Source organism: Ascaphus truei, unplaced genomic scaffold, assembly GCF_040206685.1.
Source record: "Ascaphus truei isolate aAscTru1 unplaced genomic scaffold, aAscTru1.hap1 HAP1_SCAFFOLD_809, whole genome shotgun sequence".
Taxonomy (NCBI): domain Eukaryota; kingdom Metazoa; phylum Chordata; class Amphibia; order Anura; family Ascaphidae; genus Ascaphus; species Ascaphus truei.
Genome location: NW_027457144.1, coordinates 42,050 through 55,409, shown reverse-complemented (window position 1 = coordinate 55,409; position 13,360 = coordinate 42,050). Strand labels below are relative to the sequence as shown.

The following is a 13,360-nucleotide window of genomic DNA, read 5'->3' as shown; positions in this document are numbered from 1 at the left end:
CCGGCGCTCCCACCATTGCCCCCCTGGCGCTCCCACCATTGCCCCCCCGGCGCTCCCACCATTGCCCCCCCGGCGCTCCCACCATTGCCCATCGGCGCTCCCAGCTTTGCCCCCCCGGCGCTCCCACCTTTGCCCCCCGGCGCTCACTTCCCCCCGTCCCCTTGGTGTGGGAGATGGGCTCGGGGGCGGGCAGTGGTTGCTGCGCGGTCGCGGGCGGTGCAGGGGCTGGCAGGTGGTGCAGGGGGAGGCGGGGTGTATCTGTGTGTGTGTATCAGTGTGTGTATCAGTGTGTGTGTGTTTGTGTGTATGTGTATCAGTGTGTGTGTGTGTGTGTGTGTATGTGTATCAGTGTGTGTGTGTGTATGTGTATCTGTGTATGTGTGTGTGTATGTGTATCAGTGTGTATGTGTATCAGTGTGTATGTGTATCAGTGTGTATGTGTATCAGTGTGTGTGTGTGTGTGTATGTGTGTGTGTATCTTTGTGTGTGTATCAGTGTGTGTGTATGTGTGTGTGTATCAGTGGGTGTGTGTATCAGTGGGTGTGTGTATGTGTATCAGTGTGTGTATCAGTGGGGGTGTGTTGTGTGTGTATCAGTGGGTGTGTGTGTATCAGTGGGTGTGGGTGGGTGTGTATCAGTGGGTGGGTGTGTATCAGTGGGTGTGTATCAGTGTGTGTGTATCAGTGTGTATCAGTGTGTGTGTGTGTATCAGTGTGTGTGTGTGTATCAGTGTGTGTGTATCAGTGTGTGTGTGTGTATCAGTGTGTGTGTGTGTATCAGTGTGTGTGTATCAGTGGGTGTGTGTGTGTGTGTGTATCAGTGGGTGTGTGTGTGTTTGTGTGTGTGTGTGTGTGTGTGTGTGTGTGTGTGTTTGTGTGTGTATCAGTGGGTGTGTGTGTGTGTGTGTATCAGTGGGGGTGTGTGTGTATCAGTGGGGGTGGGGGTGTATCAGTGGGGGTGTGTGTGTATCAGTGGGGGGGTGTGTGTGTATCAGTGGGTGTGTGTGTGTATCAGTGGGGGTGTGTGTGTGTATCAGTGGGGGTGTGTGTGTGTATCAGTGGGGGTGTGTGTGTGTATCAGTGGGGGTGTGTGTGTGTGTATCAGTGGGGGTGTGTGTGTGTATCAGTGGGTGTGTGTGTGTGTATCAGTGGGGGTGTGTGTATCAGTGTGTGTGTGTGTGTGTATCAGTGTGTGTGTGTGTGTATCAGTTTGTGTGTGTATGTGTGTGTGTGTGTGTGTGTGTGTGTGTGTGTGTGTGTGTGTGTGTGTGTATCAGTGTGTGTGTGTGTATCAGTGTGTGTGTGTGTGTGTGTGTGTGTGTGTGTGTGTGTATCAGTGTGTGTGTGTGTGTGTGTGTGTGTGTGTATCAGTGGGTGTGTGGGTGTGTGTGTATCAGTGTGTGTGTGTGTATCAGTGTGTGTGTGTGGGTGTGTATCAGTGGGGGTGTGTGTGTGTATCAGTGTGTGTGTGTGTGTATCAGTGTGTGTGTGTGTGTGTGTGTATCAGTGTTGTGTGTATCAGTGTGTGTGTGTGTGTATCAGTGTGTGTGGATGTGTGTGTGTTGTGTGTGTATCAGTGGGTGTGTGTGTATCAGTGTGTGTGTGTGTGTGTGTGTATCAGTGTGTGTGTGTGTGTGTGTATCAGTGGGTGTGTGTGTATGTATCAGTGGGGGGGTGTGTGTATCAGTGGGGGTGTGTGTGTGTATCAGTGGGGGTGTGTGTGTATCAGTGGGTGTGTGTGTGTATCAGTGGGGTGTGGGGGTGTATCAGTGGGGATGTGTGTGTGTGTTTATCAGTGTGTATGTGTGTGTATCAGTGTGGGGGGGTGTGTATCAGTGTGGGGGGGTGTAATCAGTGGGGGGGGGGTGTGTGTATCAGTGGGGGTTGTGTATCAGTGTGGGGGGGGGTGTGTGTATCAGTATCAGTGTGTGTGTGTGTGTGTGTGTGTGTGTGTGTGTGTGTGTGTGTGTGTGTGTGTGTATCAGTATCAGTGTGTGTGTGTATCAGTATCAGTGTGTGTGTGTATCAGTGGGGGGGTGTGTGCATCAGTGTGTGTGTGTGTATCAGTGTGTGTATCAGTGTGTGTGTGTGTGTGTGTGTGTGTGTGTGTGTGTGTGTGTGTGTGTGTGTGTGTGTGTGTGTGTGTGTATCAGTGTGTGTGTCAGTGGGTGGGTGTCTCTCTCCCTCCCTCTCTCTCCCCCACCCTGTCTCCCTCCTTCTCTCTCCACCCTGTCTCCCACCCTGTCTCCCTCCTTCCCTCCCACCCTGTCTCCTCCTTGTCTCCCTCCCTCCCTGTCTCCCACCCTGTCTCCACCCTGTCTCCCTCTGTCTCCCTGTCTTCTTCCCTCCCTGTCTCACCCTCCTCCCTCCGTCTCACCCTCCCTCCCTGTCTCACCCTCCCTCCCTCCCTGTCTCCCTCCTTCCCTCCCACCCTGTCTCCCTCCTTCCCTCCCACCCTGTCTCCTCCTCCCTCCCCCTCCCACCCTGTCTCCCTCCTTCCCTCCCACCCTGTCTCCCTCCTTCCCTCCCCACCATGTCTCCCTCCTTGTCTCCCTCCTTCCCTCCCTCCCTGTCTCCCACCCTGTCTCCCTCCCTGTCTCACCCTCCCTCCCTCCCCTGTCTCACCCTCCCTCCCTCCCTCCCTGGCTCACCCTCACTCCCTGTCTCACACTCCCTCCCTCCCTCCCTGTCTCACCCTCCCTGTCTCACCCTCCCTCCCTCCCTCCCTGTCTCACCCTCCCTCCCTCCCTCCCTGTCTCACCCTCCCTCCCTCCCTCACCCTCCCTCCCTCACTACCTGTCTCACCCTCCCTCCCTCCCTGTCTCACCCTCCCTGTCTCACCCTCCCTATCTCACCCTCCCTGTCTCACCCTCCCTCCCTCCCTCCCTGTCTCCCTCCCTCGCCCTCCCTCCTCCCTCCCTGTCTCCCTCGCCCTCCCTCCCTGTCTGTCTCCTCCCTCGCCTCCCTTCCTGTCTGTCTCCTCCCTTCCTGTCTGTCTCCCTCCCTCGCCCTCCCTTCCTGTCTGTCTCCCTCCCTTTGCCCTCCCTTCCTGTCTCCCTCCCTCGCCCTCCCTCCCTCGCCCTCCCTCCCTCCCTCACCCTCCCTCGCCCTCCCTCCCTGTCTCCCTCCATCCCTGTCTCCCTCCATCCCTGTCTCCCTCCATCCCTGTCTCCCTCCTCGCCCTCCCTCCATCCCTGTCTCCCTCCCTCGCCCTCCCTCACCCCGCCCTCCCTCCCTGTCTCCCTCACCCGCCCTCCCTCCCTGTCTCCCTCACCCTCTGTCTTATCTTAACTGCCGTTATACCTACACCGAAGTAACCTACTCTGCTTTCTTCCAGATCTGACTCAAGTTTCACACGGGAAGACATCGGAAGACAGGTAAGGAACACCTCCCCTCTAGTATAGTACCTTGAGGGACTGCGGATCAGGTAAGATCCCAGGCGGGATTGCTGCTTTTAGAAATTGTGAAGAGGGGGCATCCAGACACTGGTTAATGGGTTCAGAATCATTCACATCTGGGTTTTTTTTTTTGTTCGATTATTGAGGTCATCCGACACACACACACACACACACACACACACACACACACACACACACACACACACACACACACACACACACACACACACACACACACACACACACACACACACACACACACACACACTCTCTCTCTCTCTCTCTCTCTCTCTCTAATGGTAGTAAAGTATAAGTGTACTACAATAAATAAACTGTTATATATATATATATATATATATATATAAAAATGTGTCCCGGTTTTTCATTTTCAAAATCTGGTCACCCTACTCTCGTTCTCACGCATGTCCTGGGCACAGAGTTATAACGTGTTACAGGCAGTAATACAGTGAGAGTTACCTCTCGTTCTCACGCATGTCCTGGGCACAGAGTTATAAGATGTGTTACAGGCAGTAATACAGTGAGAGTTACCTCTCGTTCTCACGCATGTCCTGGGCACAGAGTTATAATGTGTTACAGGCAGTAATACAGTGAGAGTTACCTCTCGTTCTCACGCATGTCCTGGGCACAGAGTTATAACGTGTTACAGGCAGTAATACAGTGAGAGATACCGCTCGTTCTCACGCATGTCCTGGGCACAGAGTTATAAGATGTGTTACAGGCAGTAATACAGTGAGAGTTACCTCTCGTTCTCACGCATGTCCTGGGCACAGAGTTATAATGTGTTACAGGCAGTAATACAGTGAGAGTTACCTCTCGTTCTCACGCATGTCCTGGGCACAGAGTTATAACGTGTTACAGGCAGTAATACAGTGAGAGTTACCTCTCGTTCTCACGCATGTCCTGGGCACAGAGTTATAATGTGTTACAGGCAGTAACACAGTGAGAGTTACCTCTCGCTCTCACGTATGTCCTGGGCACAGAGTTATAACGTGTTACAGGCAGTAATACAGTGAGAGATACCGCTCGTTCTCACGCATGTCCTGGGCACAGAGTTATAACGTGTTACAGGCAGTAATACAGTGAGAGTTACCTCTCGCTCTCACGCATGTCCTGGGCACAGAGTTATAACGTGTTACAGGCAGTAATACAGTGAGAGTTACTTCTCGTTCTCACACATGTCCTGGGCACAGAGTTATAACGTGTGTTACAGGCAGTAATACAATGAGAGTTACCGCTCGTTCTCACGCATGTCCTGGGCACAGAGTTATAACATGTGTTACAGGCAGTAATACAGTGAGAGTTACCGCTCGCTCTCACGCATGTCCTGGGCACAGAGTTATAACGTGTTACAGGCAGTAATACAGTGAGAGTTACCTCTCGTTCTCACGCATGTCCTGGGCACAGAGTTATAACGTGTTACAGGCAGTAATACAGTGAGAGTTACCGCTCGCTCTCACGCATGTCCTGGGCACAGAGTTATAACGTGTTACAGGCAGTAATACAGTGAGAGTTACCTCTCGTTCTCACGCATGTCCTGGGCACAGAGTTATAACGTGTTACAGGCAGTAATACAGTGAGAGTTACTTCTCGTTCTCACACATGTCCTGGGCACAGAGTTATAACGTGTGTTACAGGCAGTAATACAATGAGAGTTACCGCTCGTTCTCACGCATGTCCTGGGCACAGAGTTATAACGTGTTACAGGAAGTAATACAGTGAGAGTTACCGCTCGCTCTCACGCATGTCCTGGGCACAGAGTTATAACGTGTTACAGGCAGTAATACAGTGAGAGTTACCGCTCGTTTCCACGTGTGTCCTGGGCACAGAGTTATAACGTGTTACAGGCAGTAATACAGTGAGAGTTACCGCTCGCTCTCACGCATGTCCTGGGCACAGAGTTATAACGTGTTACAGGCAGTAATACAGTGAGAGTTACCTCTCGTTCTCACGCATGTCCTGGGCACAGAGTTATAACGTGTTACAGGCAGTAATACAGTGAGAGTTACCTCTCGTTCTCACGCATGTCCTGGGCACAGAGTTATAACGTGTGTTACAGGCAGTAATACACTGAGAGTTACCTCTCGCTCTCACACATGTCCTGGGCACAGAGTTATAACGTGTTACAGGAAGTAATACAGTGAGAGTTACCTCTCGCTCTCACGCATGTCCTGGGCACAGAGTTATAACATGTGTTACAGGCAGTAATACAGTGAGAGTTACCGCTCGTTTCCACGTGTGTCCTGGGCACAGAGTTAGGATGACAGGTACATGGTTACAGATACAGTTACAATAAGTGAGCAGGTTATACATTATATATAAAGACATTTAGTTACAGATAATATATGTTATAGGCGTATGTAACAGTTACATTATATTGCTTTGTTTGCTCTCTCAACAAAATATATACTTTTTTTTGCCTTCTGGGCACCAACCCGGGAACAGCTCGCAATTTAAGAAAAACCTCGGTTAACCCCCTCATCGCCAGCGAAGCGGTGGAAAATCGTACCCCCAAGCTTGGCATGCTTGACGTATATTCTCTTGGGGCGCATAGAAATGGCGCCTCCCCATGGCGAAGATGTTAAATGGCAGCTGAGCTCACAAAGCGATGTAGATTGCCAGCTCTTGGGGTTAAGAGCCGGTGGGTGGACAACACCAGTCCCCAAGACCGGTCAGGTTGTATGGGTGTCCCTGGATCAGCGCACGTGGCTCAGTCTTCGACTGCTTCAGCACAGGTGGCTCACTTTTCGACTGCTTCAGCACAGGTGGCTCAGTGGCTCAGTCGATTGAGCAACCTGTGCTGAAGCAGGGATATCCTTACAACCTGACCTATTGGTGACACTAGAGGACTGGAGTTGCCCACCCCTGGGTTAGAGAGAGGGCGAGTTCCCACATCTCTGCGCAGCCACAGGTAGGAGTTACAGCATGAAATAGATACTCAACTGGGGGGGGGGGGGGGGAGGGGGCGGGGGGGGGGGAGGGAGGTATGTGAGCTGTGACATCACAGGGAAGGAACTTCCAGGGAATGTGTGTCTGGGCCAAAATTCTGGAGAGGGCGAGGGAGGTGGAGAGAGGGGGGGAGGGGGTGGAGAGAGGGGGGGGTGGAGAGAGGGGGGGAGGTGGAGAGAGGGGGGGTGGAGAGAGGAGGGGAAGGTGGAGAGAGGAGGGGTGTGGAGAGAGGAGGGGGAGGTGGAGAGAGGAGGGGGAGGGGGAGGAGTGCAGCAGAGCAGGAGAGAGCAGATATAAGTGGGGAGTGAGACACACACTCTGTGTGGCAGAGTGAGAGGCTCCTGCATAGCACTGCGCTGGGATGGAGGTACTAAGAGGTATGTACGGCCTACAGTGTGTGCAGTGCTGCCCACGTGAGGGTGGCACAGGGGCTGGGAGTCACTGATCCCAAGAGCTTGCAATTTCCCCTCATTCAAGGTCATGTGGGGACTCCTTGTGAGCTGGAGGGTCCGGTGACACACAACTGCAGGAAGTAGGTTACCAGTAACTCAACGTAACGGTGACCCGGTCAGCGGAGCGCCTTGTTGCTGATATTAAGAGTAGGGATAGGACAGAGGTGGAGTGACAGAGGGGTGTGTGCGGTCAGTACTGGAACAGCAAAGAGGGGTGTGTGCGGTCAGTACTGGAACAGCAGAGGGGTGTGTGCGGTCAGTACTGGAACAGCAGCAGAGGGGTGTGTGTGTGGTCAGTACTGGAACAGCAAAGAGGGGTGTGCGGTCAGTACTGGAAGTTCAGAGAGGGGTGTGTGCGGTCAGTACTGGAACAGCAGAGAGGGGTGTGTGCGATCAGTACTGGAACAGCAGCAGAGAGGGGTGTGTGCGGTCAGTACTGGAACAGCAAAGAGGGGTGTGCGGTCAGTACTGGAAGTTCAGAGAGGGGTGTGTGCGGTCAGTACTGGAACAGCAGAGGGGTGTGTGCGGTCAGTACTGGAACAGCAGAGGGGTGTGTGCGGTCAGTACTGGAACAGCAGAGAGGGGTGTATGCGGTCAGTACTGGAACAGCAAAGAGGGGTGTATGCGGTCAGTACTGGAACAGCAGAGAGGGGTGTGTGCGGTCAGTACTGGAACAGCAGAGAGGGGTGTGCGGTCAGTACTGGAAGTTCAGAGAGGGGTGTGTGCGGTCAGTACTGGAACAGCAGAGAGGGGTGTGTGCGGTCAGTACTGGAACAGCAGAGAGGGGTGTGTGCGGTCAGTACTGGAACAGCAGAGAGGGGTATATGCGGTCAGTACTGGAACAGCAAAGAGGGGTGTGCGGTCAGTACTAGAAGTTCAGAGAGGGGTGTGTGCGGTCAGTACTGGAACAGCAGAGGGGTGTGTGCGGTCAGTACTGGAACAGCAGAGGGGTGTGCGCGGTCAGTACTGGAACAGCAAAGGGGTGTGCGCGGTCAGTACTGGAACAGCAGAGAGGGGTGTATGCGGTCAGTACTGGAACAGCAAAGAGGGGTGTGCGGTCAGTACTGGAAGTTCAGAGAGGTGTGTGTGCGGTCAGTACTGGAACAGCAGAGGGGTGTGTGCGGTCAGTACTGGAACAGCAGAGAGGGGTGTGCGGTCAGTACTGGAAGTTCAGAGAGGGGTGTGTGCGGTCAGTACTGGAACAGCAGAGGGGTGTGTGCGGTCAGTACTGGAACAGCAGAGAGGGGTGTGTGTGGTCAGTACTGGAACAGCAGAGAGGGGTGTGTGCGGTTAGTACTGGAAGTGCAGAGGAGGGGCAGTGACAGAGGGGTGTGTGCGGTCAGTACTTGAAGTGCAGAGGAGGGGCAGTGACAGGGGGGGGGTGTGAGGTCAGTACTGGAAGTGCAGAGAGGGGGGGCAGTGACAGTGGGGTGAGTGCGGTCAGTACTGGAAGTGCAGATGGGGGCAGGATGGAGGTGCAGTGATGGGTGTGTGAGGCCAGTACTGGAAGTGCAGAGAGGGGGGGCAGTGACAGAGGGGTGTGTGCGGTCAGTACTGGAAGAGCAGAGGGGGGCAGGACGGAGGTGCAGGGATAGTGTGCAGTCAGTACTGGAAGCGCAGAGGGGCAGGACGGAGGTGCAGTGACAGAGGGGGGGTGTGCAGTCAGTACTGGAAGCGCAGTGGGGGCAGGACGGAGGTGCAGAGATAGTGTGTGGTCAGTACTGGAAGCGCAGAGGGGGCAGGACGGAGGTGCAGGGATAGTGTGCGGTCAGTACAGGAAGCGCAGAGGGAGTGCAGGACGGAGGTGCAGGGATAGTGTGCGGTCAGTACTGGAAGTGCAGAGAGGGGGAAGCAGGGACAGCTGTGTAATGTGGGGGTGTCAGTAATGGACTGGCTGAATGTGCTAGAGAGCTGATATCGGGGGGCAGAGCTGCGTGTGATTAGGTAAGAGGGGGGAATGAGCAGGTGCATAGACAGAGCTGATATCGGGGGGGGCAGAGCTGCGTGTGATTAGGTAAGAGGAGGGAATGAGCAGGTGCATAGACAGAGCTGATATCGGGGGGGGCAGAGCTGCGTGTGATTAGGTAAGAGGAGGGAATGAGCAGGTGCATAGACAGAGCTGATATCGGGGGGCAGAGCTGCGTGTGATTAGGTAAGAGGGGGGAATGAGCAGGTGCATAGACAGAGCTGCGTGCGAGCGAACGATCCGTACTGGAATAGCAGAGACGCTTCTATACAATAGACACGTTCCCTTGTATAGCGCTAACGAGACACGCAGCGGGACGCATTAACCCTTTACAGACCCTGCCCCGTAGAGCACGGGCTTCTCAACTCCAGACCTCAAGACCCAACAGGCCAGGATTTCACAATATCCCTGCTTCAGCACAGATGGGTCAAGCAGGGATATCCTTAAAACCTGACCTGTTTGGGGGGTCTTGAGGACTGGAGTTGAGCACCCCGTGCCGCAGAGCTTACAATCCAATTTTGGTGCCTGAGGGAACGTGACCTGCACAAGTTTTCCAGGGAGCAGCCACGGGGATTTGAGCCGTGGCTGCTGCTTTGAAGTTAATGCCTGACAGAGCCACTCCTTCAGCCCGGAGCTATGTCTTGATAACACAGACTCTTGATAACACATGAATAAACTCTTAGGAATCTGGTCCAGCGGAGGCTGTCAGCTGAACAATGGGGATATTATCTATACCCCCCCCTCCGCCACGCGTGGGTAAGCCTCTCTCCCCCCGCTTCCCAGGCTCATCCCATACCACACATTTAGATTGCAAGTTCTTCTGGGCAGCGATGCAATGCTTCTGTTGTTTTTTTGTTTGCGCCGCGGTGACACGGCGTCGCCTTCCATCGTTAGCCGGTGGCAACACGTAGGTGACCCTGTGACTCACGCCACGGCTCTCTCCTGCTTCCTTTCAGTGGATCCCTCGCTGGGCGTGCTGTCCCTCCAACAGGAGCAGGAGAAGGCAGCCATACGACAAGCACTGGGACTGGTCAGCCTGCTCCGGGCCCAGACGGAAGACCTAGTGAGCGAATATGTACGTGGAACCCGACGGAGCGCTCCCCTTTATCGCTTGTGGGAAGCAGGAAGGGGACCGGGGAAAGTGACAGCCACAGGAAGGGAAATGAGTGTCGGAGTGAGAAGGCGCAGAGGGAACAGGCGGATCTGAGGCAGAAAAGTCCAAATAAGCAGAGACGGGGACAGGAGAGGGACAGTGATATAGAGGGCAGGTCTGGTCCCCAAGTAAACCCCTTAATACTAGAGTCTTCGATCCGTAGCTGGGCCCCCTGGCGCTAGCCAGGGTCTGTATATATTATGGGGAAATGTCCTTTACACAAAGCTATTTTAAGATTGTTAGGGCTCACGAAAGAACAGTACCGCTTTGTGTTTCTGGTATATCAATAGGGGATTGTTGATTTACACTTAAAAGTAACAGTTGCAGAAATATTCCTAGTCGCACCAATGATCTTGACCTGCTAAAGCCCCCAATTATGGAAATATGAAGTGTATTGATGGTCTCTTCCCTCCTTCACCTCCCCCACTCTCCTTCCTCTTTGCATTACTTACTCATTGAATCCCTTTTAATTAATGCCCACTCTCCCAGTTATCGTCTCCTTCGTTCCCTCCGTCACCCAGTCCCCTCGCCTCCCCGTTTCATTCCTTCTATCTTTCACATATCCCCCCTTTCCCCCTCCTGCATTCGACATCTTTCCTTCCCTCCCATGCTTTCTTTCATTCCCTCTCTGTCCAACATTATTCATTCCTTCTCCTTCCCCCAACAGCTCAGTCACCAAGGGCCGCCCTTCTCTGCTCCTGGCTTCTCTTACCCTCGCCCCCAGATTGATGGCCTGCCCACGTTGGATGCTATTGTCCTGCTCATCAACCCCTGGAAACGCTTGGCTTTGAGTCTGTCCGCCTTCGGGTCTCTGTCTGGTTGGTTTGCCGTTGTCCTGCGTTGGCAGAAGGAGTTGAACCCCAGAGCTCACCAGCTGCACACCCGCTTGGAAGTCTGCCGCCAGGACTTGAGAGCGTTGAGGTCCAACCTGGGGTCCATACTTGGGAAGCTGGACCTTTCCTCTTCTCCCACATCAATGGCTCCCAAAGCTTTCAAGCAGAAGCTCACCGGTTACACCATCTGTTGGAGTTACCGCGAGTGGCTCTTCCAAACCGAGAGAGACCTGATGATTATGGCTGCAGAGACGGCAGTATAAAGATTGGCAACAGAGCAATCTCCCGCAACCTCGATGCCACTTCCATCATTTCTCCCGTCAGACCCTGGAGTCCTCTGAGCCCGTAGCGCAGTTGCAAGATATCTCACTTCAACGCTCCAAAACGGACGGTTACAATGTGTATCCCAGACAGATAGAGCGCATGGGAACGGGTCGTCACGGATAATACTCCGAGGGAACTTCCAGCCTTCCAAGAGATGAGATCCCAACTGCAAAGGGCTTTCCTGTCCAATGGGTGGGGGGGAGGCAGGGGGGGATTGCAAGGGAAGTAGACACAGCACAAAGAAGATATTCAGGTGGTCTTGGGTATGTTTGTATTGGGGGGCCACACGAGCAGCCCATGTAGCTGGGTATCTGCTCACATACATCTGTATATAAAACCCTGCCCCTTTTCACTCATTCTCCACTGATTTCTCCGATGCTCCTCCCCTCGCGCTGGAATCGGGCATTTGGTCGCAGCGAATCTCGCCCGTGACCAAGGTTCCGCCGGCGGAGGGGCCCTCTTCCGCAGCCCCTTCACCAAGGTAAGTTTAAGGGTTCATTTAGCGGTTAGGGGGTTAAGGATCTGCGTTTTAGGGTAACGGGTTAAGGTTTTTAGGGTAGGGGGTTAAGGTTTTTAGGGTTGCGTTAGCATTAGGGGTTAAGATGAGGGATTTTTGGGGTAATGTTGGGGACTTACCTTGGCAGCTAAGTGGCCAGTGGCAAATGGTCCCGGCGGCGAGGTGAGTAGCGGCTAAACCCCGGTGAAGATTTTTGCCGCGACCAAATGTTCCAGATTGCCTCCTGCTCCCCTCCCCCCCATTTTAATTCACTGCTCATCTATCCTTCTCTTATTCTTCTTCACTACTCTTTGGTCGTGTCTCTTAGTCTCCTGTCACTCATGCACTCCCCCTCTGGCGTCCTCCCTCATTCTCTCCCAGTCTAGTTTCATGGTCTATGGTTCCCTTTCCAGCCTTTACTTTCTTCCATGTCCCTCCCCCGCCCCATTTTCTTTTACGCTTATCTCTGTTGAAAGCAGACATCCCACCTCTAGCATTACCCACCCCCCTTTGCTTCTGAGATACGGGTCGGTGAAGTGACTGGTGTGTCCTTTTTCAGGGGATACAAAATGTCCGCTCAACTCTCATAGATGACGCAAACCAATAAGAGGTTGCGTCATCCACTGCGGCTTCTTAAATCCCAACGGAGCACAAGGCTAACTTCACAGGTAGTGAATTTAGGTGTTAAATAGTGCACGGCTTACCTCAGGACCCGTCCCAAAACACCCCATTAAACCATTATTAACTTGGTGGGAAAGCTGCTCGAACTTTATCATTTCCACTCTCTCTTTCATGGTATCTGTCTTTTTCCACACTCTTATCTCAGAAGATGAACAGTGCAACGAACCTACATTTATATATTAGAAATAAAAAGTTTGTTAAATAAAGTTTTTTTTTTTGATAAATAAAGTATTTTGCTTAACGAGTCGTCCCAATTAGTTTTTTTACAGGATTTAAATCAGACCGGGAATCTAAAAAGAGAAATATATATATATATATATATATATATATATATATATATATATATATACACACACATACACTATTGTTGTGATACCATTCGATTTTGTGTTGTGTTTTTTTGCGTGGCAAATCTGAAATTGGGTGCAAAAATAAAATAAAACGTGTGTGGAATAATACAAATCATTAGAAAGGTAGGTTGCAGCAAATACGATCATTATCCCTTCGGGTAGGAACAAACTAGGACTCCCATAGGCTTAAGTGTTTATTTGCATAGGTGGCACAGTACTCATTTGCATGTCATGTCCCAGAATCCCTGGCTGCAGTGGAAGCACTGTATGCTAAGAGGTAATGTGACTGTGCTCACAAGTGGGATTTGCTATTTACAGAAGTACAAACACTGGACTACGAAGCCTGCGAGAGTGCTGCTCTTTCTGCCAGTTACACATCTGGATCGCGACTTGCACAAAGCACTCAGTCCTACAACAGCTTCTACATTAGAGGACCAATCCCAGCTGGCTCGCACATGCCCAGACCAAAGCATGTGTAATGTTTGAATACCACTCTGTCCATCATTTCTTAGGCTCTGCCAAAACATGTCCCCCGGCTGTCCGACACCATTCTCCTGCTCCCTCGCGTGCGGAAACCCGCCCACTGATGAAGCTGGTGGAATGCGGTGGAACACACCGGGACAAGAGGCTTAGCGGCGTCACAATCTGAGCATGTGGTACGGGAACCAACAACCATGCAAAGAACTTGCCTCCTGCAGTGTCATCGAGGAGGGGGTCAGAGCAGGGACTTTCCCTTATTGC

At 52.6% G+C, this 13,360-nt stretch overlaps 1 protein-coding gene across 1 annotated transcript; it reads left to right on the top strand.

The window, feature by feature from the left end:
* Positions 1-6,613: 6,613 nt before the first annotated feature.
* CTF1 (cardiotrophin 1) lies at positions 6,614-12,510 on the top strand. The gene is made up of 3 exons (XM_075584931.1): positions 6,614-6,741; positions 9,739-9,857; positions 10,603-12,510. Exons 1-3 carry the CDS (start codon positions 6,726-6,728, stop codon positions 11,029-11,031), a joined length of 564 nt encoding a protein of 187 aa, XP_075441046.1. The 5' UTR covers positions 6,614-6,725; the 3' UTR covers positions 11,032-12,510.
* The last annotated feature ends 850 nt before the right edge of the window (positions 12,511-13,360 follow it).

Excerpts from the sequence above, each read along its gene's own strand:
- CTF1 (XM_075584931.1), top strand. Across the intron at positions 9,858-10,602 it reads AAGACCTAGTGAGCGAATAT|CTCAGTCACCAAGGGCCGCC; the intron begins GTACGTGGAACC and ends TTCCCCCAACAG.